This window comes from Nymphaea colorata, chromosome 4 (assembly GCF_008831285.2).
Source record: "Nymphaea colorata isolate Beijing-Zhang1983 chromosome 4, ASM883128v2, whole genome shotgun sequence".
NCBI lineage: Eukaryota > Viridiplantae > Streptophyta > Magnoliopsida > Nymphaeales > Nymphaeaceae > Nymphaea > Nymphaea colorata.
Genome location: NC_045141.1, coordinates 18,621,033 through 18,648,924, shown reverse-complemented (window position 1 = coordinate 18,648,924; position 27,892 = coordinate 18,621,033). Strand labels below are relative to the sequence as shown.

General features: G+C 41.0%; 3 protein-coding genes across 3 annotated transcripts; 2 read left to right on the top strand and 1 right to left on the bottom strand.

Annotated features, from left to right (window-relative positions):
• The first annotated feature begins 1,119 nt into the window (after window positions 1–1,119).
• On the top strand, window positions 1,120–13,416 carry LOC116252587 (RNA polymerase II C-terminal domain phosphatase-like 1). Its single transcript, XM_031626949.2, has 17 exons — window positions 1,120–2,091; window positions 2,695–3,171; window positions 4,003–4,213; window positions 5,677–5,834; window positions 5,948–6,018; window positions 6,123–6,228; window positions 6,311–6,394; window positions 6,727–7,281; window positions 7,365–7,428; window positions 10,688–10,821; window positions 10,920–10,973; window positions 11,346–11,442; window positions 11,601–11,833; window positions 11,925–12,011; window positions 12,196–12,261; window positions 12,364–12,440; window positions 12,646–13,416. The coding sequence occupies exons 1-17, from the start codon at window positions 1,822–1,824 to the stop codon at window positions 12,755–12,757; spliced, it is 2,856 nt and encodes a 951-aa protein (XP_031482809.1). The 5' UTR covers window positions 1,120–1,821; the 3' UTR covers window positions 12,758–13,416.
• A 3,091-nt stretch (window positions 13,417–16,507) lies between these two features.
• Window positions 16,508–18,470, top strand: LOC116252384 (protochlorophyllide reductase-like). The gene is made up of 5 exons (XM_031626597.2): window positions 16,508–16,667; window positions 16,846–16,941; window positions 17,031–17,565; window positions 17,672–18,030; window positions 18,197–18,470. Exons 1-5 carry the CDS (start codon window positions 16,608–16,610, stop codon window positions 18,350–18,352), a joined length of 1,206 nt encoding a protein of 401 aa, XP_031482457.1. The 5' UTR covers window positions 16,508–16,607; the 3' UTR covers window positions 18,353–18,470.
• A 5,127-nt stretch (window positions 18,471–23,597) lies between these two features.
• On the bottom strand, window positions 23,598–27,107 carry LOC116252383 (protein STABILIZED1). Its single transcript, XM_031626596.2, has one exon. The coding sequence runs from the start codon at window positions 26,794–26,796 to the stop codon at window positions 23,722–23,724; it is 3,075 nt and encodes a 1,024-aa protein (XP_031482456.1). The 5' UTR covers window positions 26,797–27,107; the 3' UTR covers window positions 23,598–23,721.
• Window positions 27,108–27,892: the final 785 nt, after the last annotated feature.

Genomic DNA, 27,892 nt, shown 5'->3' with positions numbered 1-27,892 from the left:
GTCGAACATACTCGTGTTTTGTGATGGCAACATGAAGACAATAGACTTATATACATATATACATGTGTGTATATATGTGTATATAGAAAAATAGTTAGATAACAAACTATTGAAATTGTTCGGCCCATTGATTTTAAGAATATTACATGGTGGAGATTAAGTTGAAAAAAAGGAAACATGGTTGTATTGTCAAAAGACTGTAATACCATTCAAATGAGGTAAGAGATATCAATTAAGGAAATTAACTGTTTTTTATTTGGGATGTATTTTAGTATATTAAAAAAACAACTAGCTTTCCATTTTTTCAACTTAATTTTTGTTATCTGATATTTTTAAAATCAATAGCTCAGATAATTTCTATCAAATTGGATATATAAAGGTCTAGTAGCTATCCATATATAAATATATACATATGCATGTATATTCAAATTTGTTCGAGGGCGGTTAAAATTAAAAAAATAGTCGCTGAAAGTACTACAAACTGTTGCTAAAAGCATTATAAACCATTATTGCATTAAGTACAGTCACTAATGCTCATGCAACACGGTTTTGGTTTATATTAATGTCAATATTTTGTTTTTAAAATTTATTAAATTGACATCATAGAACGAAGTGAAAGAGGACACAATCTGTTCTATTTCTGTCATTTTCATATTTAGTTAAGTTCGACTTAATTCAAAATTTGTGATAAATTTAAAATATATAAATGAGCACATTATATAAATTCAGGGACCCTTTGGAAGTAAGAGGAGCTTAATGTGAGATTTTCTGTGCACTTTCGATTGAAGTCTTATGTTTGGTGTAAATTGTCAAACGTGGATCAGGATTTTATAGTTTACGAAGAAACTTGTACGATTATTCCAAAATTTCTGACGGTTCAGTAAGCTTCTGCCTCTTCGGTTGACGATCTTGAAGTGTTTGAATGAAACACTTCCTGCCATCGATCCCTTTAAAGTATTATGTGACAGTCCTGCGTATGTGTAGATGATGATAATTTGGCAAGTTTTTTTTTCCTGTATACGGAGAAAGGGAAGAGGCATTGGCGGTAAACTTCCACGTCAACACGCGTTAGGAGTTTTTCGATTCTATGTATATAATAGAGCCGCCCATTTATTTATGATAAAAATTCTCGTATCGGACGGCGTGTCCTGGTGTTGCTTTCTTCTGCTAGCCCTAGTGGTTTTCTTCACTCGATCTTGGTCCTGGGAGAAGGGAAACCCGAAACGATTATCTCCTCCATGATTTCTCATATGGGGATATAATTATTGTTGCTATTGTGTTGCCCCAAATCGAGTGATCGCATCCATCTTCTGGTCTCCGTTAATCGTCGATAGAGAAAGCCCTTCTCCCATCTCTAGTGATTTTTGGTATTCTTTGAGGTGACGACTGGTAGCCCCTTTTTTCCCATGTTGTAGGCTGGCGTTCTTTTAGGTTTTCGGGTTTTCTTCTGAGGTGGTCGTTCTAGGGTTTCTCGTTCCGTTTCTCAGTGGATCGACGATCTTCCTTTTGATTCTTGCCCTGAACTTTCGCAAGACACTGAAAATGACCAGGCAATCATTAAAAACTACAGAAAAAGCCATCAAGAAGACGAAAGATAGAAGGATTTTGCCCATCACCACCTCCTCATCATGCACGGGCAGCACCTGCAATGGCTGGCCGCTGAAACGAAAATGAAACCCCATTTTCCATATCTTGGTTGAGAGCCCTAACAGACGGAGAACGTAAAAGGGGTGCCGAACCCTCTGGTGGATCTGTTGCTGCTAATAAAGTATATGCGTTATTTGTTTATAGGAGGTAGTGGAGAAGGAAGGGAGAAAGAGAATGTCGAGACTGGCGGTGGTTGTGTACCACGGGAACACCCTGCTTGGGGAGGCGGATGTGTATCCACAGAACGAGAGATTTGAGGCGATGGATGCGTGTAAGAAAGAAATTAGGATTACCCGTTTCTCCCCTCCGAGCGAGAGGTGTCCTCCTTTGGCAGTGCTTCACACCATCTCGTCTTGTGGGGTCTGCTTCAAAATGGAGTCCAAGTCCCAAGCGCAGGATTCGCCACTTTTTTGCCTCTACAACACCTGCCTCAGAGAGAACAAGGTACCAACAGCGGCATCAGAAAAAGTTCATTACCTAAAATACACTGTGACCACACCATCCATCTCAAGTTGTTAAGATAAAAATTCATATGAATCACCAACTTGAGATGGACGGTGTGGCCTGGTCGACGCTTAGAGACACATAAATAGACACATTCCTTGTTCTTAATGCCATTGATCAAATTGTCTTATATCGAAGACAAACACAATAATTCCTTTCTTTGACCCTCAAATTTGCTGTATGTGTGATATTTTGGTTTCCTGCTACATCATTCTTTTTTTTGCTTTGCCTGGCATGCATGTGCTCTGAAGTGCTTGATTAGAGACAATACATCTATGTCAAGACGGAAACTTGTTTCCTGAGCTTGTTATGTGGCTGGTCCACAGTGCCATTAAGTTTGGCTGTTCTAGGTTTAGCAGTTCTATTGCCATGGGAAATTATTTATTTGTGAAGCTGGTGTTCGAAGAACTATAGTAGTTTTCCTTGACCGTTTTGTACAAAATTTTGTAGAGTAGTAGCTCTCATATTGCTATGCATCTTCGTGTTTCTGCTTCTTCTTTCCTCGTTAATTCTTATATTAATTGGTTATTTTGTTCTATGCAGACTGCAATTGTGCCACTTGGAGAAGAAGATTTGCATTTGGTGGCCATGCCTGCAAGGAACAAGCTTCAACATTCTTCTTACTTCTGGGGATTTGGTGTATCATTGAGGTTGTATAGTGCTTGTTTGAGCATGCTGAACTTAAGGTGCCTGGGCATTGTGTTTGATCTCGATGAAACACTCATAGTTGCTAATACAATGCGTTCATTTGAGGACCGAATTGAAGCCCTTCAACGAAAAATAAGTAGCGAGTTAGATCCACAGCGGATTGCCGGTATGCTTGCAGAGGTCAAGCGTTATCAGGATGACAAAACAATTCTGAAACAGTATGTGGACAACGACCAGGTTATTGAGACTGGGAGAGTGGCGAAGGTTCAACTGGAGATAGTCCCACCTATATCTGATAACCATCAATCAATTGCTCGGCCAATTATAAGATTGCATGAAAGAAATATCATTTTGACCCGCATTAATCCATTGGTAAACTTCCAAATTTTTACCATTTAGTTTCCTCAAGTGGCTTGCCAAATACGTGAATGAGCTTGTTATGTACCCACTTCGTAAAAACTTTCTCTGATCGTATTTTTTGTCAGTGGAATCTCTTGGTGTCGATCATGTAGCTGTGTTTTCCCTCAAAGTACGGGACAAAAACTAATATTTTTGCTGCTGTTCTTTCCCAATTATATTAATATTTCCAGTTGATGCAGCTTCATGTTCATCTTCTTGCTCCTTATTGTATTCAGTATTCACTTACACATTGTTGACAGTGGGATTATGTAATGAAGAAATACATGCTCAAGCTAGTTTGCTTTCAATGTCAGGACTGTTTACAGTCCCTCTTGCATGATACTGCCTTTGGCCTATAACTAAGTAGCTTTGTATTAAAAAAAATTATTTCATACTATTGTTGCATGGAGGAGCTTGATTTTTCGCATAAAAAGAAATAATTCTAGCAGCTTGTGTTCTAAATGTTTATTAGTTATACTTTTGGGGACCTCTCTCCTATGATCAGCTTCCTTCTTGGGTTTCGTTGCTGGATACTTTCAGCATATGATGTGTTAACTTTGTCAAAGGACTCTTATGCCATCTGCTCTATGAGTGACATCAATTCTGCTTATTTTGATGATCTCTTTTTGTTCCTCTGGTCATTATTTTTTTAGTTGATTGTTAACCTGCTTCACGTTCCAGTCCTGATTCTACTTGATTCTGGGCCAGCAATAATATGTTGAGGAAGTTTGACAATTAATCTTGTACTTGTACCTGTTGATTGAAATTCTAGTGGTCCAAGCGTTGTTTTTGATGTGTCTGCAGATACGTGATACTAGTGTTCTTGTTAGACTGCGACCAGCATGGGAAGACCTTCGAAGCTACTTAACTGCAAGAGGACGTAAACGGTTTGAAGTTTATGTTTGTACAATGGCTGAACGTGATTATGCTTTGGAAATGTGGAGGTTACTTGATCCAGAATCACATTTGATAAATTCTAAAGAACTTTTGGACCGAATAGTATGTGTCAAAGCAGGTAATCATCATTTTCTAATTTTGTATAGGATCAGACCATGAAGCATTTATAGAGGTTCTAATGCTACCTATTCTGTATATCTATTTGCTTGATGCAATAATAGAAATTCCATGATGATGTATGATGTATTCGTACCAGACTTTCTGCTTCTTGAACTGATTTCTCATCTGATCTATGTTGCAAGTTTTTTGTTTAAAACTACATGAACAAAATATCACCATCTTATTTATATACTGCCTGCACATGTTCCATCTTATCTTTCTTGGTCATTTTCTTGGTCTACAATGTGTTGTTTGGTCTCCTCACCACATCCTTCTTAGAACATTGGGTCCTCTGGGCTCAACCTTCAAATCTGTCAATCCTTTGCCTTTTCTTTGGGGGGGGGGGAGTAGGGAGGCATATTGGCCAGGCAGATGTCTCTTTTCTCCACATCTATATCTCGTGAAAGGTTGATGGTGTATAGAGTTTTTCATTAGTTGGGTTGCTTTCATAATTTCCAGCAGCAGATGGTTGAGACTTTACTCCAGTGGTTTTTAATCTTACCATTTGTACGTAGGATGTCATTTTTTTCTCTTGAGTTTCAAGCATGCGCTGTCATCTTTTAAGGAGATCAATTCACCTCTAGGCTCTAACCCTTGCTTCTATTCTCAGGTTCAAGCAAGACTGCAACCTTATCGTGATTTCCCGCTGTAGTCAACGGGATTTCTATTTATTTTGATATAAACAAGTATTTTCCTGTTTGGATGTTCTTATTTAAAATCTTAGACAATCTTTGTAGATTCAAGTAGAAATGAATCAAATGACCTTTTTCTCATGAATGGGGATGCCTTGTTTTTTCTTGCTTTTATCTTTTTGTTCCACCACCCAAATATGCCAACCTGTTACCGTATCTACTACACTCTGCACGTTAGTTATTGTTGTGGCCATCACCTCATCACCACTAGTGCTGCATCACTATCATTTCCTTATCATGACCACAGCCGTCATAGCCGGAGGTGTTATTGAGCAAAGAATCAGTGCAGATCTGTGTGAGCTAGCTAGGAAGTATCCTTTGATTAGTGCATCTTATTGGTATTATCTGATGGTATAATCTGAAGAATGGTTCTTCCTAGGTGTCAGTTTTTGTCAGCCTTATGCTTATGGCATTTCATGTCAGATATTTCCATCAATTTAAGAGCTTGCTTCTGAAATAACCCACTCTTTCAAAACTTTAATGTAATTTTGCCTGTTTAAATGCAAACTGAACAAACTAAATCTGCTTGCAACTTGGTGTATGTTTGTTCCGTTTTGGATATGCCACCAGGACAAATTCTTTGAAGGATAGTAACTTTGTATAGATTTGGTGATGGGGAACATACAATGAGGAGAACATGTTAAATTTTGAAGTTATCTGATTCATTCATTTCACTTTCTTTTTTTGTTTCTTTACCAATGCAAAATTTGGGATCAATGCTTGTTAATAGGTTCGAAGAAATCACTGCTTAATGTATTTCAAGATGAAATATGCCATCCTAAGATGGCAATGGTGATCGATGATCGGTTGAAAGTATGGGATGATAAAGATCAACCTCGAGTTCATGTTGTCCCTGCATATGCCCCATACTATGCTCCTCAAGCAGAGGTATATCGGATTGTTACTCGTTTATTATTTTGAGTGGTTAATGTTCAAAATTTCAGTGTTTTGTGCACTTATTTTCCTTAACTAGTTTTCTCAAATTCTTTTATTACCTTTAGGCAAGCAATGCTGTTCCAGTTTTATGCGTTGCAAGAAATGTTGCGTGTAACGTTAGAGGTGGCTTTTTCAAGTAAGAGAAATAAATATTTGAGGCATTTCCTTCAGATTTTGTCAGTCTCATCTTCATATGCCAAATTATGATTTGATCTTGCTTTATGTGATATCTACTGCTAGAGAATTTGATGATGGTCTACTACAACATATCTCTGGTATACTTTATGAAGATGACTTTGCAGACTTGCCAAATGCGCCTGATGTAAGCAACTACCTAAATTCAGAGGTAAACCTCAAATGTGCACTTCTACATTGCGAACCTGCATTCTTGCAAATTCTTATTGTTCCTTTATTGTTAATATGCTCAGGAAGATTCTTCTCTATCAACTGGAAATAAAGATTTACCCATTTCAGAGGGACTGGTTGATGCCGAAGTCGAGAGAAGATTCAAGGTTCTTTTTGCTTAACATGTTTCCTTGTTGAATTCATCCTAAGCAGACATGGATGTAGAAATTTTGACAAATCAGATTTAGGATGGTTATCACATTATGTTCATTTGCATTTATTTTGTAAAAAGCTTTTCCTGATCCCAGAAAATAAATGTCCTGTCAAAATATTTATCATTCAAATTCTTCTTTCAGGATACACATATGGCTACACCAGCCATTTCTGTCTCTATTAGCGACCACATTATGTTCATTTGCATTTATTTTGTAAAATGCTTTTCCTGATCCAAGAAAATAAATGTCCTGTCAAAAGGTTATCATTTAAATTCTTCTTTCAGGATACAAATATGGCTGCACCTGCTGTTTCTGTCTCTACTAGCAACCTTGATTTAAGAGCACAATCTTCTCCACTTGTTCTGGCTGCTGCTTCTAACATTGTGCCAGAAACATCTTCCCAAGCTTTTTCACTTGGTAGCCAGTATGCAAATACGTCACAAAAACCTGCAGACCATGTCAGTTCAGAGTCTAGTTTGCAAGGTTCTCCTGGCAGAGAGGAGGGAGAGGTCCCTGAATCTGAACTGGACCCTGACACACGTAGAAGGCTACTTATCTTGCAACATGGTCAGGACAGTCGGGAGCATGCTGCGCCTGATCATCCTTTTCCATTGAGGCCCTCTATTCATGTTCCTGCTCCATTGCCACAATCACATGGAAGCTGGGCTGGTATGGAGGAAGAGATGGCCCCAAGATATCTTTCCAGAAATCAAAGGGATTATCCTATAGAGCATGAAGCTTTTTCTGCACACTTCCATCAACCATTGTTTTATCATAGTGAGGAAAATTCAAGTTCTTCTGATAAATCCTCATATGAGGCTCAGACATTGTTAAAAGAGGTAAATTGCTACAATGTTTACTTATGGCACTGTCTAACATGATCAATGAAGCATTCAAACGCTAAACTAAATGTTAATGATAGGCACAATTTGGAGATGATCGCCCAGCGCAAAATGGTTCACACTTGAATAATGCGCCCTTTGCAGGTAAATTTCAGTTCAATCTGTCTTCTATGACAAGACTCTATTTAGTCCATAGGAGGATAGGGCTGGTTGAAGTGACATTTCTATTGTAGATGCACATATACAAAGCTATGTTAGATGGGTGCGTGTACGGGATGCGGCAAGTTCCACAAAAGAATTGGGTGTAGGTGTTGCGGGGGCATATATATATATATATATATATATATATATATATATATATATATATATATATATATATAATCTGTTATATAAGGAATTTTATTTGTCTATATTTTTGATATCTTAATCTCATACAAAATTCAAAATTTTGTTAAATAAAATAGGGGTGGAGAGAGAGAAGAGGGAAAAAGGAAGAGGGAAAAGATAGGAAAAGGAATGACTAGACCTTGAGCTGGTAGCCTGGTTCCAATATTTACAAATCTGACTGTTGAGATTAATGCAATGGATAATTTAGCAATTGGGTTCATGACCAAACTCCTCTTGTGACACAAACAAAAATACAAAAAAAGAATGAAAAAAACAAACAAGACAAACACATATACACCCCTTGCCACACATATATATGCATTTAGTCACGTTCTGTACATCTACTTATACACAGGTGTAGATATTTGTGTAAGATTGCATTCTTAGTTACAACTTCAGATAGCACCCCCCCGCAAAAACACACACACACACGTGTTCTTGAGACAAACAAAATGAACAAAAAGGGTTTCAAAAAATGTTGAGGAATGATAATGACGCTAAGACTCCAGCTTAAGAATTAATAATATTCTAGTTGTGGAGAAAAGTTGAAGAGGATGGAATTGAACAGCTTGAACCGACTGCTTTGCCCTTCCATTCCTCAGAATTTTTTAGAGGAAGCTTCCTCCTCTGGAGGCATCACTGTGGGTCACCACCCAAAGCCTAGAAAGTAGTCACAAAATACGTTTTTTTTTTCTAAATTAAAAACGTTAAAAATAAGTCAACCAAAAAAAGGAGGAAAAGAACATGTCTCTTTGAAAAAGATGCCAAAACCAAAAAAATGCATTTTTCAACAATTTTTGTTTCTTCGCGTTTTTCACTTTTTTCGTGTTTTTTTACATTTTTTAGTTAACAGTTTTTTATTTCTTATTTTTCAGATTTTACTTTTAGGAATTTAATTATTTTAAAATTTGCCGAGATTTTCTCGAGAAAAACAACTTTGCCAAATTGTACCCGAGAAACCCAAAAATAATAGTTGTGACTGTGTTTTATATATATATATTGATTTCCTGATTTGTATCTGATTAATGGTTGGGCTTTTTATCCTGATTGGGTTTGTAACTTTGTTGAATATTAATCCTGATATAAGCGAGTTAGTTTGTGATCATTGTGCTTTTTGTTAGAAGGAATTTGATCATCAAAATGTAAACAAAAAAGAAAGACAAAAAAAAAAGCAGAATTGAAGATTGAGGTTTAAACCTCTTGCAAGTGTTCAAATGGCAGAAAAAGGATCAGTGAGAACTTTGAGAATAAGAATATACGCACTTGAAAATGATTATCGTTTGTTTATGAAAAGTTTGGAATGGGTGAGAATGATGCAAAGTTTGTTATGTTGACCTGAGACATCGTTGCTGATATTTGCTCAAAGGCCCTATCAGAGGCAAGACTTGATTTATAAAAGAGGAAGTTATCTATAATTCTATATGAAAAGAGATCAGACATGAGGATCACAAAGGGTTTCCTGATTGCAGTTATAGTACATCTTCCTGATTCTGCAACTATGGTACAATCTGTTGGTGGGCACTACGTATTACAGTGAATAGGTGTAATGAAGCAAATGAAGAATACACATATATTTATTTTAATCACAGAGAATAGGTTTTTGACCAAGTTGAAATTATGTCCTATATGGGTACTCCGTGTTCTCTTATCATATTATTGTATGCTTGTTTTGCATTTCCTTTCATGTCTGCTCCTTTTGGATTGCAGTATTTCTCTGAGGAACTTTCTGCATGCTTGTGCTCGTTGTGCCATCCAGCAGGTTCTCCTGAAAACTTGGGGACTGAAAGACCATGTTTTAGATCTAGAAGACCAGGTTATAGGTTGTACCCTATGTCACACGGATACGGGTACGGGTACGCGGACACGGCAATTTTCAAAATTTTAGGATACATGGACATGGGCGAATATTATATTCAAAAAAATTAAAAATGATAATAAAAAAAACATGAAATTAATAATTCACTCTTACAATGTAGGTTGAGACTGAAACACTGTTTTTCCTTTGCTCGCCATACTACATTAAACATAATAAAAAGATGGAAAAAACATATAATGAACATAAAATTTATGAAATGAAACAATACAACAAACTGACAAAGTATAAACATGCAGTCGCAGATTTATTTCTGAATAATGCAAAACAGTCCTCAATGATAGCAGCATCCTCCGGCACATTCTAGTGACTGTTGCAACGGCCACCTTACAAGAACAAAGGCAAAAATCCCCAAATCGGCAAAATCCCCAAATCCCAAAATCAAACAAAAAAAGAAAATATCATACATAGCATTGAAGAATATGATCATTAACCGTCCAATCTTCAAACAAAAACATCCCCAAATCGGCAAGAAATACCCAATCTAAAGAATCCCCAAATGAAAGTTGAAACCCTAACTTCTAATATCGAAAAGAAAAAGAAAAAACACTTACCTGTCTGTCGCCGTCGCCCGCCATTGCCGAACTGTGTTGTCGCCGCAAGTCGTCGAGGATAAAGGAAGGTCGACCATCGAGGGTAAAGCGGAAAAAGAAACGAGGGTTAAAAAAAAATCGGGTTATGAAAGTGGTTTGGATCGGGTCTGATCCACACCCAATCCAAAACGTATCCTGTCGTGTCCACGTGTCGGGATCCGCGTGTCGGCGTGTCGATGCCGGTACGTGACCCAGATTGCCGTATCCGTGTCACATAGGTTGTACCATCCTTTGTTGCTGGACTAGTGGAACTTTGCACTGTCATAGCCAATGTTTTTAGAGAAAGAGTTTGAATAGTTAACTATTCTGTTCATATGGAAATTCTTAGGTACATATAGTGCAATAGTAAATGGTCTGCACCTGGTCGACTTCTTTCTTATTGTGTAATGCGTTGTGAAAATTTCTTCACTAATTCATTTGCTCTAGATGTTCTCATGCACGGTTCTGAATCTGGATTGAGTGCACTTCTTGTCTTGCCTGAGCTTCCTTACTGAGTTATTTATGGTTGTTGAAGTAGTTTGGTCCATTGAATGAAAATTTCCTTTTGCAGAGATACAACAGGGTTTTGGACGAGGAAATTTTAACTCAAGGGATATTCATTTTGAAGCTGGTCGATTTTCTTCCCACAACCCATCAAGTCCCCTTGCTGCTCTCCAAGAGATAGCAGTAAAAACTGGGGAAAAGGTGACTGATTTTAGAGCCTTACAGAGGAAATGGATGCAATATTTACGATTGTCCCTTAAATTGATTTCATTTATGGTGAAATTTTATTACTCTTGCAGTTGGACTTCAAGCCATCATTAAATACAGCAGTGGATTTGCGGTTTTCCTTTGAGGTAAGTAATTTTTATTACTTAAATTTTAATCACAATTTCTCTAACTTAGCTTTGTGTTGCTTTTTTGGTTATAGTGAATTTTCGTCTGTTTTCTTTTTCATTGCAGTTGCAGATCATTTTATTTCTCCTCTGCAACCTTCACCATTACAACCTCCTTAAAAACTCTCTTTATCTCTCTTTTCCCCTTGATACCTACTTGGAAACTAATTTATTTGAATGCAGGATTTCTTGAAATTTTGTATATGTTTTCTACTATATATTTTTCAGTTTTCTGTTTTTTTTTAAAAAAAAAATTCTTGGATGTGTATCTCAGGATGACATACAAAATTAATTGCCCTTACAGCTATAGTGCTTATTCCGTATCTTATGCAGGTGTGGTTTGCTGGCCTGAGAATTGGTGAGGGAATTGGCAGAACAAGAAGGGAAGCCCAGCTACTGGCTGCAGAGGAATCTCTTAGAAATTTAGCTAGTATGACATGATCAAGCTTTACTACCATGCTTTTGTCATGATTTTGTAGTTTATCTTAGGCAGTATCTATATATATATGTGTGTGTGCACGTGTATGATTTCTTTGTAAATGTTGGCATTCTTGACACATTTCTTGAACCAAGTTTGTTCTGTTGCAGATAGATATATATCAAGCATCTCCTTGGAGACAGGAGCCCTGCATGGGGATTCAAACAAGATTTCTCATGGAAATGAAAATGGTTTTGTCAATGATACGAGAAGCTCCTTTGGTTATCTAGGATCATCTAGGGAGGACATGCCAATTGCAAGTACTTCTGAAAACTCCAGTTTTCTGGATCAGAGGCCTGCGGGCTCTCTAAGGTCGGGTGCTGTCTCTTGTCTTAAGGAATTGGTAAGAAAGAAATGTTTGAGATGATTTATTGTTTTACAGGATATGGTTTAGCTCATTGGAGGTTCTGATGCTAGTTCTCTTTGTATGTTAGTGCATGATGGAGGGCCTGCATCTAGTTTTTCAAGAGCAGCCTTCACTTTCAATTGATGCAACCAGTGGTGCACAAGTATCTGCACAGGTAATCTGCACATCCAGCTAGCTTCTTTACTTAAGCTGGGCTTTGCAGTGAAGATCCATTTAGAAATTTCATGGATTTTGACTTATTGGCTGTATATGTTAAGCTTCTGGACCGACATTTAAGCATGTAAAAATTGCTGCTTTAGTCCTATTCTTTTTTATTCTGGTTGCTGTGTCTACTTTAGGTCGAAGTAGCAGGACGGGTTGTAGGCAAGGGAATTGGCTCAAGTTGGGAAGAAGCTAAGCAGCTGGTTAGCCTAGTTTTCTTATGTAGATTTTTGTTTTGTTTTGTTTTTCCCTCTTTTTTTGGGGTTAGTTTAAAGTTGTTTTGTATTGAGCTTGTATCTTTATAGGCTGCTCAAGAGGCAATCACAACTTTGAAGTCTTCATCATTTACTCAGCGATCACAGAGGCGGTTAAGCTCTCCCAGGTGAGAAAGTTTATACTGCCTATATTGTTGTTTCGAATAAAGCTGGAATATGCCTGTCCCTGTTCCATGTTTCTGAACAGTCTGTTAAAAAAAATTAACCCTATTTTAGAGGCTCCTTCTTGTATTGTCTGCATCTGAGACAGATTGCTGGGGGAAGTGTTACGTATGACAATCACCTGATTCAGTTTATTGGCTGTTTATTCAGGTCCTCTTATAGCGTTCCAGTGAAACGGATGAAGCCAGAGTATGTCCGAGGATCCAGTCGAGTTTCACCTACTTCAAGATACTCCTCCAAGAATGGGCCTCCTGTTTCCTGACGATACTGATCCCTCTTTTTTGTTCTTCTGGGAACCAGAGCACAGCCAAAAGCCCAAAACTCCTGCAATCTTTGTTGCCTGCCGACGAAGGCGCCTGACTGGTTAGAGGTGGATTCTAATCAATAAAATCCTCGGGCGCTGAGAGTTGAAATGCTGTAACCCAGTTGTGGGTCCGGGGCTTTATGCATGTGCCTCAGTTTCTCATCTAGCTGAGCTTAATTGTGAAGAAGAAAGCTGCTTGAGAAACAGTGGTGAGTGGTCGGTTCTTTCTGCAGAGCAAAGATTTTCTGTATAGATGTGGCTGCGGCATACACTTTTATGCAGTACACGTGTAATTTAAAAATGTCACCGAATTCTGCTCACCTAGAGATAGGGCAGAGCGACCCAAAGTAGCAAAACCACAGGGTTTCTTGATTTTGAGCTTAGAAAGAGGGGAGGCAGTGCAAGGTGGATAAGAAAAGGAGGAAAGGAGGGAAAGGAGAAAAAGGCGCCAGCCTATATCCGTTCACAGGAAGTCTCTATATGAATTTCTGGTGATAAAATACGAAGCCGTGATGGAAGCTTGTCATTCCTGAAATTTTGTCTTCCTCTTACAATTCTTTGTTTTTTGCTTTCTTTTATTGAGAAATAAAAGCTTGCGGATGTTTTCATTAGCTTCATATGCATCGTCATGCTGGTAGTCTACGTAGCCTTTTATTAAGGCTGTTCTAACCACCGGAGTCGAAAGATTCTAGCATTTTTTTTTTGGGCATTTTTTTATTTTTTCCTGGCAGCTTGCGACAGGTGACATGCAAACTCTTACCACATTTTATTTTGGTAGAAGCAGATCATGAATTATGCTACAAAAGCATGAAGATGGTTCTAAAAACCAGTCACCACTATGTATAGATATGCCACAGTGTTAGAAGAATAAACGCTTTTTTTTTTTATCGGCGAAAACTAAACACTCATGCGTATAAATGCGCTTATAAGTCGAGATAACGTAATGAATCTTTTGCATTTTGAAATACTTCGATCTTCTTAATGAAATTTTCAAAAGTAATGTTGAATTTCGAAAATTTTGATTTATCTTTTGACTTTGAATCATCTAAATGCGCTTGTTTTCTCTAGTCCTTTAAAGTTCAACCATGTTGTTTTTGAAATATTCATGGCATATTCACATCGTTTAGTTGGCGCAACGTTTTCGTAATTAAGGATGATTCTCTAACAAACGTTGTGCTTTCATTATCCGCGTTTCTTTCTGAAACTTGGTTTCGTTGCGATTAGAAACTTCCGTGCTATCCAAAAGCTCATCGTGAACTAAATGACCACGTGCCTAGGATTTGAGCAAGTTGGTGTCCGAGTGACCATTATGATGCTATTGTGGATTTAAACTTTTCAATGTTGGGCGTGCATTTGGGCCATAAAGAGGACAAGAAAAGGAAAGAGAGAGAGAGAGAGAGAGATAGTCACTTACTTTTAGGTGAATCCAAAACGCCGCCTAGACAATGGCCATGCCCTTTATCCCTCCCTCGTTTCCATTTGCATTAAGGATCCGGGGTTGCGTTGGAGGCTAGTGTGAAGATAGTACATCACAAATTTGGTGCCGCTACCAACCCATAAGGCCAAGAGCATATCACATATGAAAATCAAACGAACAACATGTCATTACAATCTTATGAGGTCAACCAGTTATGCTATGTCCCTTGAAGCTAGACCTGCGCTCACTTTGTACGTCATGAATTAATAACCTAATCTGTGCAGCGGTGGATGGGGTTTAGGTTGGAATCATCCAAGTTAACACGTGACTGGTCAATTGAGCTACGTTTGCTTAGTCTACATAAACCTACGCAGGACTCAACTCCACAAAGTTTCCACTAACTTGTAGCACGGAACACATATATGTTCTTAATTGCATTGTCTGTATAGGCTCAAGTTGATAATACAGTTAGAAGTCGATGAATAGTCTCAAGCAAATATTCCTCAATAAAGGCACTGGTGACCTTATCTGCATTCAGTTTGGAAACAAAACTCCAAGAAAAAGCACAGAACCAGCTCATTTTTTCAGATGCTGGGCCAGGATTCCCTCTCAAATTCTTAAAAAAAAAATCTCCATATAATTTTAAAAAAATTTCTTTTAGCCCACATGAAATTCTGAAAAATTATAATTGGATCCCTATCAAAATTTTGAAACTATAGTTAAGTCCCCTTAATTTAAAATTCCAAACCACCACCTAGTAGCATGGTTAGAAAGATATTTCAAGCTAGCACATCGTTTTAAGTGGGTCATACATGGACACCAAACTAGAGAGGCGTGTGATAGAAAATTCTAATTTAAGGCTTCCCAACTCCTAAAAGTATCTGGCTCAATCAGGTTATCTGAAACTATGTTCAACTTGGTTAGGTGGATCCTCTACTGACTAATCGCGTTAGAAGGTTAAAAAAGATGCTTTGAAGTTCATATAATTTCGTTTGGCTTACGGTCCCCCTAAATTTGCTACGTGGACTGAACTTTTGAATCAAAGTCTCAAAACTTAGTTCAAACTTTCAATTCCAACGTAGTTTTGTTCATTCAAAGTCCAATTTTGAATATTTACCCTGTGGGCCTTGAGTTGACAAAGATATGCTGATATTCAATGTATTTTTCTCTCAAAATACTCGAAACACTAATTTATTTGGAATAAATGTCTCAAGAATACTCCAAAAAAAAAGGAGATACTACAATATAGTGCATGCCAAAAGTATGCATTTAGATAGATTCATGGCTATATTATTATATTTGAAAACGAAGCCTGTTCACAACTTTCTCGAATAAAGCATGAAATGCATTGCACTATGTGCACAACCCATGCTGTTGTTTTGAGATTTTTGGTTGTTTTCTTTTGTGGCTAAGTTATATTAGACCGTGAAGATTATAGATTCCATTACATTGCTTAGCTGTACACTTTTCCATTTTGAGAACCTTGGTTTTAATCTTACCTTTCTTGGATTGTTTGTTTGGTAGCAGGAACATTTTGCGAGTGTCCCATAAATCTTGAAAGTTGTAGTAAGTTCATAAAACAATAGTTTTAGTGCTCCATTAAGCTGCCTCTATTTTAAATTAAACTAATGAAATGCTCGCAAAATATCATTACGGGCAAAAAACAATAGTTGTAGTGCTCCATTAAGCTGCCTTAGATTAAACTAATGAAATGATTGCAAAATATCCTTACTTGAAGACTCTCGTATGCAACTTTAGATGACAATAGGTGGCTGTAAGCTCGAATTCCACCCCTCCCCTAAAAAAAAAAAAACCTTAGTTTGTGAAACGGTGAATTATGATCATCTTTGTACAGTTTATTTAGATACGGAAGAGAGAGAGAGAGAGAGAGAGAGAGAGAGAGAGCTAAGAAAGTGTGAGTGGGTGCATGCAGAAGCATGGATTCATCGCCCAAAACAAGGAAGGCACGTGCCAGCAAAGAGAGAGAGAGAGAGAGAGAGAGAGAGAGAGAAAGGATATTTTGAGCATATGAGAACAAAACCATTTGACAGGGGTGTTCACCAGGAAGTGAGGAGAGAGAGTGGTCACTGTGGTGAAAATTTTGGATTCTGCCGGAAAGTACCGTTTGGGATCAAGAATCAAGGAGGGTGTAAATGTTCACGCGCGGAAATCTAAGAAGCGGGCACCCATTGGCCGATCGCGTTTGAGGTGGCGGCTTCTTTATCCACACCTTCGGACGAACTATCCACCACACGTTATCGCCTATCAGACAGCCCCATACTCTCCCCTCTATATAATGGCGGCCCAGCTCTTCCCTAAATATCTCACTCAAACGCCACTCCATCCAATCTTGCTTCGCTCCCTCACTGCTCTGCTTTCTTGGCAGCTGCAATGGCCCTTCATGCACACATTGGCTCCGTACTCCCTTCCACTCTCTCCCTCCACAAAGAGGTAAAGGAAAACAGAAGACAAGCCAAAGCCCAGGCTTCCTGCAAATCAAGTCCCAAGACCAAATTTTTTCCTCTCATTTATTCCCTGTTCCAGTTCTTCCCTTCTTCTTCTTCTTTTTCTGGGTTGTTCTTTTAGCAAGTTTCAGACGTTCTAATGCTTATTTTTTTATCCGTGTCAGACAAGAGCAAGCACTGGGAAGGACGCTGCGTTCTTGGGAGTTTCACTCTCTGAACATCAAAAATCCGACTTCAACCCTTCCATCCTCAGAACCAAGGTTTGTGACTTTCTCCTGTCCCCTTCCCTTCCCTCCTTCCTGTTCCTCCCCACTTGAATTTCTTCTCTATTTAACACCTTCTCTTGCAGAGAGCGGTGAAGCAGACGGCGTTGGTGGGCAGCGTGAGGGCGCAGACAGCAGTGACCACCCCATCGATCAACAGGGCCTCTGCCGATGCAAAGAAGACACTGAGGAAAGGAAACGTCATCATCACCGGTGCTTCTTCGGGTCTGGGACTTGCCACCGCTAAGGCCTTGGTAGAGAGCGGCAAATGGCATGTCACCATGGCCTGCAGGGACTTCCTCAAGGCTGAGAGGGCGGCCAAGTCGGCTGGATTGTCCAAGGACGGCTACACCATAATGCATCTCGACTTGGCCTCCCTCGATAGCGTGAGGCAGTTTGTGGACAATTTCCGGCGGTCGGGGAAGCCCCTCGACGTGCTCGTCTGCAATGCCGCCGTCTACCTGCCGACGGCCAAGGAGCCTACCTACACCGCTGACGGCTTCGAACTGAGCGTCGGAACAAACCACCTCGGCCATTTCCTTCTTTCCCGCTTGCTTCTCGAGGACATGAACAAATCAGACTACCCATCGAAGCGCCTTATCATTGTCGGTTCCATCACCGGTGAGTTACAAGACCCTTTTCCCTTTCCTCTGCATTTCGGTAAATGTTTCTGCTTATAGCTGTAATGGCGGCGGCAGCGGCGGCCTGACTCTCGGTTCTGCTGCAGGAAACACCAACACATTAGCGGGGAATGTGCCACCGAAGGCCAACCTCGGAGACCTTCGTGGCCTGGCGGGAGGCTTGAACGGGGTGAACACAGCAGCCATGATCGACGGAGGGCAGTTCGATGGCGCCAAGGCTTACAAGGACAGCAAAGTCTGCAACATGCTCATGATGCAGGAATTCCACAGGAGGTTCCACGAGGAAACAGGGATAACCTTCGCCTCCCTCTACCCAGGATGCATCGCCACGACCGGCCTGTTCAGAGAGCACATTCCATTGTTTAGGCTTCTCTTCCCTCCATTCCAGAAGTACATCACCAAGGGCTTCGTCTCCGAGGAGGAGTCCGGCAAAAGACTGGCTCAGGTATCCTGTCTAATTAAATGTACCATGTTCCTATTTCTTCCTCTTCTTTTGCAAGCTGTGACTTAGCTAGCCCCTGAGATGGTTCTTCCTCCAGAAGTGGCGAAATGAACTAAGGGAATAATTTCTTACTTCTTGTTTCCTCTGTGTTTCTTTTGTGGCTCTGAAGGTGGTGAGCGAACCAAGCCTGTGCAAGTCGGGGGTATACTGGAGCTGGAACAAGGACTCTGCTTCCTTTGAGAACCAGTTATCTCAGGAAGCAAGCGACACCGAGAAAGCCAGGAAGGTGTGGGATTTGAGTGAGAAGCTGGTGGGACTTGCTTAAAAAGAAACGCATTGGGGAGAGGGAGAGAGTGCGTGTGAGAGTGTGTTAGTAATCGGGGACGATTGTACGTTTGCCACTAAAACAGCTCTGTTTCTGTTTATGAAATAATTTTTCTCAAGTTTGCAGTGGTTCATATGATCCCGCACACACTACCGCATATATGATCTGTTCTTTATGGCACGTAACCTGTGAAAATTTCCGCAGGAGGTATCCATCTACTAAGTTATACACATTGGCTGTTTTCCGTTGCCAAATTGTAAGTCAACATTAGCCAATGATCATACGTATTTTTAGAATGAACGCTCTTAAGACCCGAAAATCCATGAGAACTTGCAGATGAGACCATGGATCTGTTAAAACTTGAAACAGTAGCAGGCTTATCACGTATAGTGGACGATGAAATGAATGCAACTTCCTTGTGTTTCAAGCAGTCACACTCAAACCACTCCACCCACCTCTCATTCTGCACTTCTCCCCACACTCCCTTACAAGTTTGAGGAGTCTCCGCACTTGACAATGTCGAATTCAGAAAAGTGCAACAGTTTCAGCGGCTTTACTTACAAGCCTCGGATACCCCATCCGCGTCAAATTCATAAAGCATGAAGCATCAATTGTGCACTCATACTAGAGAACTCTTCCCAGTTCCACTTCCAAGACGGAGTTGAAGATATGGCCCAGATGCAGCCGAGCATAAAAGTTCTCTGTTCACGTAAACGGCTCCCCGATATCTTATTATCAAAAGACAGCTTTGAGGGATTGAAATCCACACCAAGCCAGAAGAAGCCTACGTCCTTTGTTGTAAAGCCCTGCTGCTATTATTACCCATCTGCAGCCATTAGCAGATGCATGCAGAATAAAGGTTTGTGTAAGATTAGCCAAATTGAGGCTGCAAAGAGTGGCATGATAAAACATAGCAGGCGATAGACCAGAAATGAGCAGCAACTATGCAGAAAACCACTATTGCGAAGACAAAGAAAAAGCCAAACAGTAAAATATCACAAGAAAAAACTAAAAGTCGGATTGCAGATATTGCCATTGAAAACAAAAACCAATTACAGTTATCATAGATAGGGTCCAGGTGGGACCTATGCCTGATCCGAAACACACCAATGCGGTATCTCATACCCCAAAATCAGCATGTACTGGACCTACCTGTGTCTCATACTGTAGAACATCAGCTTCATCGTTTTCAACAGTGGTCCCTGGATTTACTCCAGATGGTATAACTTTAGATTACAATTACAGCACTTTCTAGAGTTGGTAAAACATGAAGGGAATCTGGATGTCATACTTTGTTTTTGTAACCTCAATCTACGATACTTAATAGACGCAGCCATCAGAAGTTAGAACAATGAACAGTTTAGATTATCAAGAAGTGCCTGAGGATGTGAAGCATGTGATTGCGAAGAATGCTCCTCCTTTAGGTCGTGATTCTTCGCAACAAAACCAACCTTGCACCCTCCATCGAGCATTTTCTCAACAATCATTTCTCATTCCACACCTGACAAAAACAAAACAAGGATCAGTGGAGAGCATTTGCTTTTGACATGCGATCTATCTAGTGCCTTTCCCTGTAACATTACATTATTTCCTGATGCATACATCTAGATGAAAGAGAAGACTTTGTGTTAATTCCGACACTGTCAAATAACAGTCTCAATATGGCCTATTTAGGAGTTCCATCAGTAATTTTCATCTGCGCTTAAGCATCTGACAAAGAATAACTCATTGCAACAATCGAAGTGACCCTTCGATCAACCAAACATAACCAATTGCAACACAATAGCATCTCATAACCCCAAGCTGCACTTTAGGACAGGACATCACTAGCTCTCCCCTTCCAATTACTTGTCAGAGCAGTGCTATCTATCCATCGACTTCCTCCAGCACCAGCACATATAGGACCACTTTTATCTTTGTTCATGCCATAAAACTGCAACCAGAAAACCAAAACAAAGCCTGTCAATGGTTCAATAAGGTCCCAAGAAAGCAACAACATGGTACCTCAAATCATAGCAGATACTCCAATAAAGCCTCACATTTCAACCAGTGAAACAATGGATGTCTTTTTTCTCATATTGAGTAGGAAGCTGGAGTAAGGCAGAGTCTACTAGTTGATGACATGAAAGGCACACCTCAGGTATTGAACTAGAGCATTCTCAACTTGGTGGTCTTACATCTCACCTCCTAGCTAGCAGACGAGCTCTCGTTAGCACTAGGTGAAAATCTCAACTTCTGGGACAGGATGACATGATCTTTTTATGTAATCATTCAAACTAAGGTTTCCAACTTCCTTAATCTGCAACATGAGAAAAGTCCAGTCTTGTTTCTGTGTTCACATTCTCAAGTAATTCCAATATGGAGAATCATCCAGCTGAAGAACATGCACCTCATTGAGGTGTCTCCGCTGTTCTGTCAGTCATTTGTGTAATGGACACTTGACTCATCAGTCTTTATCAGGGTAGGGACCATGCTCCACAGCATTATGATAAAAAGAACTTCATGAATAAATTAGTATATCAAACTCTATACCCAACAGACACATTCTTCGAGATGCTGCACTTTAAAGGAACTACATGTACTTCAGAGTCACATTTCAGAAGACAACACTGTTATGACAAGAATTACATTCCTAAAAGCATTCCTCAAGCATGTCTTCTCATCATGTACAACTTGTTCTTAAGAAACCAAGTCCCTACCCATGGGAGGCCCTCAGGGGTGTTTGATTACGTCAGCTCCAATCTGACCTGAAGGTCCTCAGGCTCTGAAATCCGTGGACTAAAGATCAAACCTTCAGATCTCTAATATTGTAAACACAGACGTGCTTTTCCATTTTACTCCTCCTGAATTACTGATTTATCTGAATCTGCTTCGCCTTCCCTTCATGGAAGAAGTTGCCAGATACATTGACTGCACTGCTGATGTCATGATAAATGAGAAGCCTGCTGATGCCCGTTACAAAGTAGAAGGTGCCTTATCAAAGTTATTTCAGAGTAATTTATTGAGTCTGTTTCATCTTCCCATGATTTACAAGACAGCAAGAAACTATGATAGCAACCGGACATGACTGACAAACGAAGAGTGTACCGATACTTATCCCAAAGTAAACAAGGTGCCTCATTAAATTTTTATCTGCAGCCAGCAACGCCATAAATGTATGTTCTGCATCTGCACTAGAACTTGCAGTAACCTTTTGCTTCTTTTTGAACCAAGCAATTAGATTATACAAAAAAGAATTTGAAACCTGGATTTCAACCATTTCATGTCTGTGTCTCTTACCCTGTCTGAACTATGTAAGCAACAAGTTGGCGCCCAATCCTGGAAAGCAAGAAAGCAAAAGCTCGTTCTCACCTCAACGAAGTTGTTATATCTGATTTCATACCTAAGTACCTTAATGAACATCTCACTAATTCCATGTCCTTCCAACGTGTCATGCCCAAAGTACGACATCTGCTTTGCTGGTTAGGAATTGTGAGATGAGAAAGCATAATGACGAGCCTCTTGGACAAATAAAAATATTACCTTGAATCTTTATCCCCCAACAAGCAAACAAGTAGATTAATAGACGTTAGCTTACACCCTTTCGAGCCACTCCCTTAAAGATATGAATTTCAATGAACATCTGCTCCCAAGAATGCCTCGGTCTTCGAAATCCTTCAAGTAAGATTTCCAATGCATACATAAAATCAACGTATCAATATGACCTGCTATGCTCCATAATCGTATCATCATCCATACTAACATCATGCGTTAATGCTTGTAAATAAAGGATGGTCCCGACCCACATAATCACCACTTAATTAAAACAAAAGAGGCACACGCCTTCTTGGCTGAATTGCATACACTGGATGACGCACGATACACACACCAAAAGAAATGACCGGACATGCATGCAGTAGCCATTCCATTGAGAGGCCCAAGTGGAACGGTACAGCAAACATGAAGCACTTTTGACTGCACATCCAGATGATCTGGCCGGAGCCATTACGGAAAGTGAAACTAAAGTTTGATCCATGATCAGGATCGGTTAGTCTCACTTAGCGAGTTAACAGCCACGAATATCTCAATTTGGTTTAAATTAGAGAAATAAATGAGTTAGAATTGACGATGGCTAAATCCATTCAAGGGCAGACAAGTAACATTAGGGACGGTTTGCTGCAGCAGATGTCAGCTCAATGGTTCCCTGTTTGGAAAGGAAATCACTTGAACAGTGTCGTCTGATGACAGAATAATGCCTGAGTTTGTTTCAACCATAGTCGCAAATATCAGTGGTGTTCCGAAAGTAATGTTTTTTTCTTTTAATTGAAAACTACGTACGATGTTTTTATAAGGAAACAGCCCCAATATCCTCAAAATTTTGCTAAAATAATTTCTCAATAGAACATCGCAACATTTTCCTTTTTCCATAGGAAGATTCCCCTTTAGTGTCTTCAGACAGTATGTCCCCATTTTTTTGTTTATTTTCAAATTTTAAAGCTACTTTGAAAGTTCGAACCTTTTATCAACGTATTTGCAAGAAATTACCAGAGAGTTAACTATTATTGTTTGTATATTTTTTGCTTTTCCTAATTACCTAAGATTTTCCTGAGACGCAACTGTGCCAAAAGACACTGAAAACCTCGCAGACGAAAACCAGAAAACCATACCTGTGGCCATGGTTTCCAGACTGCACCATGTACCATTTCTATTTAGTTGCTCCACCTGTGCCAAAATTTCTTCAGTTTGACCAATTCAAGTAGTCCATAGCCCAACGCTGAAACATCTCCAGCCTAGCTCATCGTAGATAGTGTTGAACTTGGCAGTACATTCACCCCTCAACTCAGTAAACACCATATCCTGAGTATAAAGCAAGTTTATTTTCATTGAAATCTTTCCGTGTTCTTTCATAACCTCACGCTTGTTTCTTTTGTACAGAAAAATGGACATATACTACGTTGGCATCTAAAATTGGATTTTCTGTCTCCCTGATCTAGCTGGTGTCGGTATGACTGCAGCCACATGAATTAGCAACAAAAAAGTGACCGATCTTGCAAGCGCAATGCGCATTAAGAATACAACTTGTTCATTGAGGACAAAAAGGAATCAGCAAAATAAGATAATATGCTCTTTAGGGTCCAAAAATGAAGATTGCCAAATTCCATAACCGCTGCCACTATTTATAACTAGAATACGTTTTGTAACCAGAGAGATAAACCCAAGGCCCCAAATATTAAAAAAAAAAAAAGTAAATCATGTATTGTCAAGAGAAAGCAGCCTAACATTGCTAAACTCATATTGCTACTACAAATTATGAATATCAAGTACATGGACATATTCTAACTTACAAAGTTCTCCACCAAAATCAGTTTGTGTTAATCACAATACCCAGTTCATGTGCCAACACCAGAACCTTCTTCCTTTCCCAGAGACACTACCACCTTTTTCAGTATGACCTCCGTTGGCTGGTGAGAGTTTTCAACAGCCTTGGAAATTGCGACCCATTTTTCCCCATGCCTCGGCTCTGCAGCTATGCATCTCTTCAGCACATCTGCTTGTTCTTCTTCTGCCCCATGCTGCAGCTGAAACTTATAGTAAAGTGCCCAGAAATCTCCAATATCAGGAGCAAGAGTGACCGCTCTGTTAAACCAATCCCTAGCTTTGTCTACCTTCCTGTCATGCCAAAACAATTTGGCCACAGCAGCAATGACGTAAGGATCATGGCCGCATTTTTTAATAGCATCTTGACTCTTTGTTTTCCTTTGAGGCCGTGGCGCCATCTCTATAGACGCCGCCCACAGGATTCCACTATTCGGGCACTCCTGTAATGCTTTAGCCATGAGCGCATCAGCTTCCTTCTTGTTACCATGTCTAGATTCAGCACGAACAGCGGCTAGCCAGAGTTCTGGGTTTTGCGGATTCTTTTTCCTTGCCAACGTAAGACTAACTCGAGCTTTGCTTATCCCATTTATCTTCTCCTCCAAATTGGCAAGTGAGAGCCACAGAGGAACACAAACTGGGCAGTGCTTGAGGCCAGATGAATAAGCTTCTTTAGCTTCCTCTGAGCGATCAAGGCGCTCCTCAAGTTGCCCAAGCATAAGCCATAGTTTAAAAAATGAAGGGAAGAGTTTCAAACCCTCCTCCAACAATCTCCTTTCCTCGGGAGTGTTGCCCAACTCCCTCTCAACAATGGCAGATTTCATCCACACCCTCTCCGTGCCTCCTCTCTCCCGAGCCTTTGCCAAAAGCTTTCTTGCTCTCTCGTGCTCGTGGTTCTCGAATTCAAGTTTAAAAGCAGCAAGCCAGATCTCCTCTGAATTTGGAATTGCAGCATATGCTTCCTGTAGAATTGCTCGGGCAGCAGGGACATCACCTGCTAGCCATTTTTCTTTGGCACCCATCAACCACAACACTTCTGCCTCAGGCCTATAAGTTACAGCCCTCCTGAGTAAGGCATCAAGAGACTCCCTCGTCCCGTGGCTTTTCTCAAGCTGAGCTGCTTTAAGCCATATGCTCTTCTTGGTCACAAAGACGGAGAGTGCATGGGCATAAATGGCTCGTGCCGTCTCTATCGAGCCTCTCTTTTTGCATTCTTCAGCATCAGCAACCCACGTTCTTTTGCGATCTTCTTCTTCCACTCCAATACCTATGGTGTTCCTGATTATAGCCTCGCAAGTAGCAACGGAGCCCGCTCTCTCTGCAGCCTCTGCCTCTTTCATCCAGGCTTCCCTGTCAATCTCAAGCCCTTCCTTCTGCAACAATATGATACTTCTCTCTACGATCTTGTGCACGTTCTTCGTGTTCCCATTCGCCTCTTCCAACTTGGCGGCAGTAATCCAGATACTTGGCTCCTTGGGCAACTTCTCCCTAGCCCTGTTGAGAACCTTCTTTGCTTGCTCATACGTCTCCAATCTAGCCAGGGCAAGCCAAAGCTCAACGTGTAAGGGGCAACATTCGACGGCCCTTTGGAGCAGAAGCCTTGCGTCCTCCTCGTTAGCCAGTTCTACCACAGCCTTCCACAGCCTGACCGAATCTGGGATGTGCTCGAGCCCCTTCCGCAAGACCCGGCTCTTGTTCATGTCGTCCTTCTCGAGCTTGGCCGCTTGCATCCAGAGCTTAACAGACTTGGGAATTGCCCTGACGCCCCTCGCGATCACGGCCTTGGCCTCATCGGGGCTAGCCAACCTACAGGCCTCGAGCCAGACGTCCTCGTTCTTGGGGCACTCCTCGCACCCCTTTTGTATCAGTTGTCGAGAGGCTTGAAGCTTACCGGCGACCTCCTCCAACCTCGCAGCGGCAATCCAACCCGGCGGGTTCTTCGGGTCCGAATGGGTAACGGACTTGAGAAGCAACCTGGCTTTCTTGATGTCGGAGATCTCTGCGTCGCTCGTGATCTTCATGCTCCTGAGATCGGTGAGGTAACCCCTTGGGTCGACCACCGTCAGCCCTGTCACGGAGTCGGACAGACGGTCCAGCTTCAGCGACAGCACGGTTCCTCGGCCCTCCCCCACGGCCGTCAGGTCCGTCACGGGGGTCTGCGACCAGGGAGTCTCAGTCCCACCGGCCGCCCGGCTCTTCGGGTCGAGCGCGGTTACCTGCTCCTTCTCCTGCCTTGCCTTCTCAAGCAGCGTGTCGGGGACGGGGACGAAGCTCTCGAACCGCTTCTTCTTGTTCCTCAACGAGTAATCACCTATCTCCGGAATGCTGTCCCACTCCTCCGGCGTCACCATGATCAGCTTCCTCTTCAAATCCGCGAACTGCTCGGTAATCTTGGGATTAGAGGCCCTGTACTTCTCGATCTCCTGCTTCAAGCGGGCCTCCCTGCGGTCCTTCCTCCTCGAGTCCATCCGCTTGTCGATGCTCTCCCAGACGGCATCCGCTTCCTTGTCGTCCTCGTCATACTCGGCGGAGGCGAACAGTCCGACGTCATTCCCCTCGAACTCGTCGAACTTCTGGTTCTCGTCGTAACCCTTATCATCGGCTTCGTCTTCTTCCTCCTCCTCCCCGCCACCGCCCCTCCCTCTCCCGCGGCCAACTCCAGCGGCACCAGCACCACCCAGAGTCGTCGCAGACCGGTCAGGGAGGTCGGGAGCTGCCCTGGCGGGACCAATATCGGACCGGGTGGTGAAGCCGGTGGCACCTCGGCCGAGACCCGCGACATAATTAGGTGGCGGCCTGGAGTTCAAGAACTCCAGCCGCGGTCTGGGAGGGACGGGGGCCTGCATGCCTCCTGCTAGGGGGAGATGGAGAGAGAGGGTGGCACCGCGGGAGACACCCAACTCGGACAAAAGAGCGGAGTCATCACCACCATGGTTCCCCAAAACCCTAGAGGAGAAGATGAAACGCTGGACGGAAGGCGGGATACCTACGCGACTCTCGATCGCGAGCTTCAGTTCCGTAATTGTGGCAGAATCGAGGTTAAGTTCCACCGCCAGGGTTCTGCCATCGAATAACCTGACGAAGACCATGGCGAAACCCGAAGGTTGGTAATGGAAGAGGCACCAGAAGAAAAGGAAGGGTAACGACCGCACGAGAAAGGAAGCGAACGGAAAAGAGGAACTGGCTGGAGACCGCCTTCCCCCTAGGTCAGATGGAGGGGATGAAGGTGAACTGCCCGTTCGTCGTTATATATACAGGCAATCGAAAGGCGGCGGGTCCGTTGCCGGTGCCATTTACCAGAACAAGAAAGCAGCGAACGGGAAAATCACTAACAAAGAAACATCACAATCAGAGCGTCTCTCACCAAATCTATCATCTCCCAACCCCCAGCAAGATGTTACTGCGATGAGATCATTTCCCTAGCCCCTTTCTCGCGATTTTACTTTCTAATTTTACCGGATTCGGCAAAGAACTTATTTCAATTCAAAGCAATTCATAAGCCTTCCCTTGAACTGATTCAATCAAAACCCGTTTTAACAACATTGCCCAAATGGCTTCAGTTGTTTATCCAAAGTCTGGAATTCAGGAAGTGAAAGTGTGTAGAAGAGGTTCCCTTCTTTTTTAAGTGTAGGATCAATGGGAATCGAATCACATATACCCTTAACCGTATCCATTTTTCCTGGTACACATATTTAAATTTAAATTTGAATTTGAGAAAAGTCATATCTGAATCCGAATCTGAAACCAGAAATCACAATCTAAACCGATCCAAATCCAGTTTTCACATTTATATTCGATTTAATATGAATCTAGTTGATTTTCAAAATGTAAGAGTAGTGGATACATGATATTTTATTAAAACTAAATACTATCTGATCAAATATTTATATATATCCAAATCCGAACCCGATCGGATGTCATTCCTTAAATCCAAATTGAATCCGATTTCTTAATTGGATATTGATTTTCTTTTTTCACATCAGATTTTTTCTTAAATGATCTAGTCATATAACTGATCTAAATCGGATATAATTGACATACCTAAGGAGATGTAAGAAAAGGAATAGTTTTGGGCTATGCAACTTCTACATAGGAGTAAAGATAAGAGATGTAATGAAATATCAGGAGAGGTTAAGTTGTTGGAAGAAATTTTAAGTCATCTTGACAGGAGGTCTATTAAGATGG

What these genes read in the sequence shown, in the direction of transcription:
- LOC116252587 (XM_031626949.2), top strand. Translation starts at nt 1,822, where the DNA reads ATGTCGAGACTGGCGGTGGTTGTGTACCACGGGAACACCCTGCTTGGG. An exon ending in GTTAGAGGTGGCTTTTTCAA is followed by an intron (nt 6,019 to 6,122) that starts GTAAGAGAAATA and finishes ATCTACTGCTAG; the next exon opens with AGAATTTGATGATGGTCTAC. An exon ending in GTGCACAAGTATCTGCACAG is followed by an intron (nt 12,012 to 12,195) that starts GTAATCTGCACA and finishes TGTCTACTTTAG; the next exon opens with GTCGAAGTAGCAGGACGGGT.
- LOC116252384 (XM_031626597.2), top strand. Translation starts at nt 16,608, where the DNA reads ATGGCCCTTCATGCACACATTGGCTCCGTACTCCCTTCCACTCTCTCC. An exon ending in CATTGTCGGTTCCATCACCG is followed by an intron (nt 17,566 to 17,671) that starts GTGAGTTACAAG and finishes GTTCTGCTGCAG; the next exon opens with GAAACACCAACACATTAGCG. An exon ending in CCGGCAAAAGACTGGCTCAG is followed by an intron (nt 18,031 to 18,196) that starts GTATCCTGTCTA and finishes GTGGCTCTGAAG; the next exon opens with GTGGTGAGCGAACCAAGCCT.
- LOC116252383 (XM_031626596.2), bottom strand. Translation starts at nt 26,796, where the DNA reads ATGGTCTTCGTCAGGTTATTCGATGGCAGAACCCTGGCGGTGGAACTT.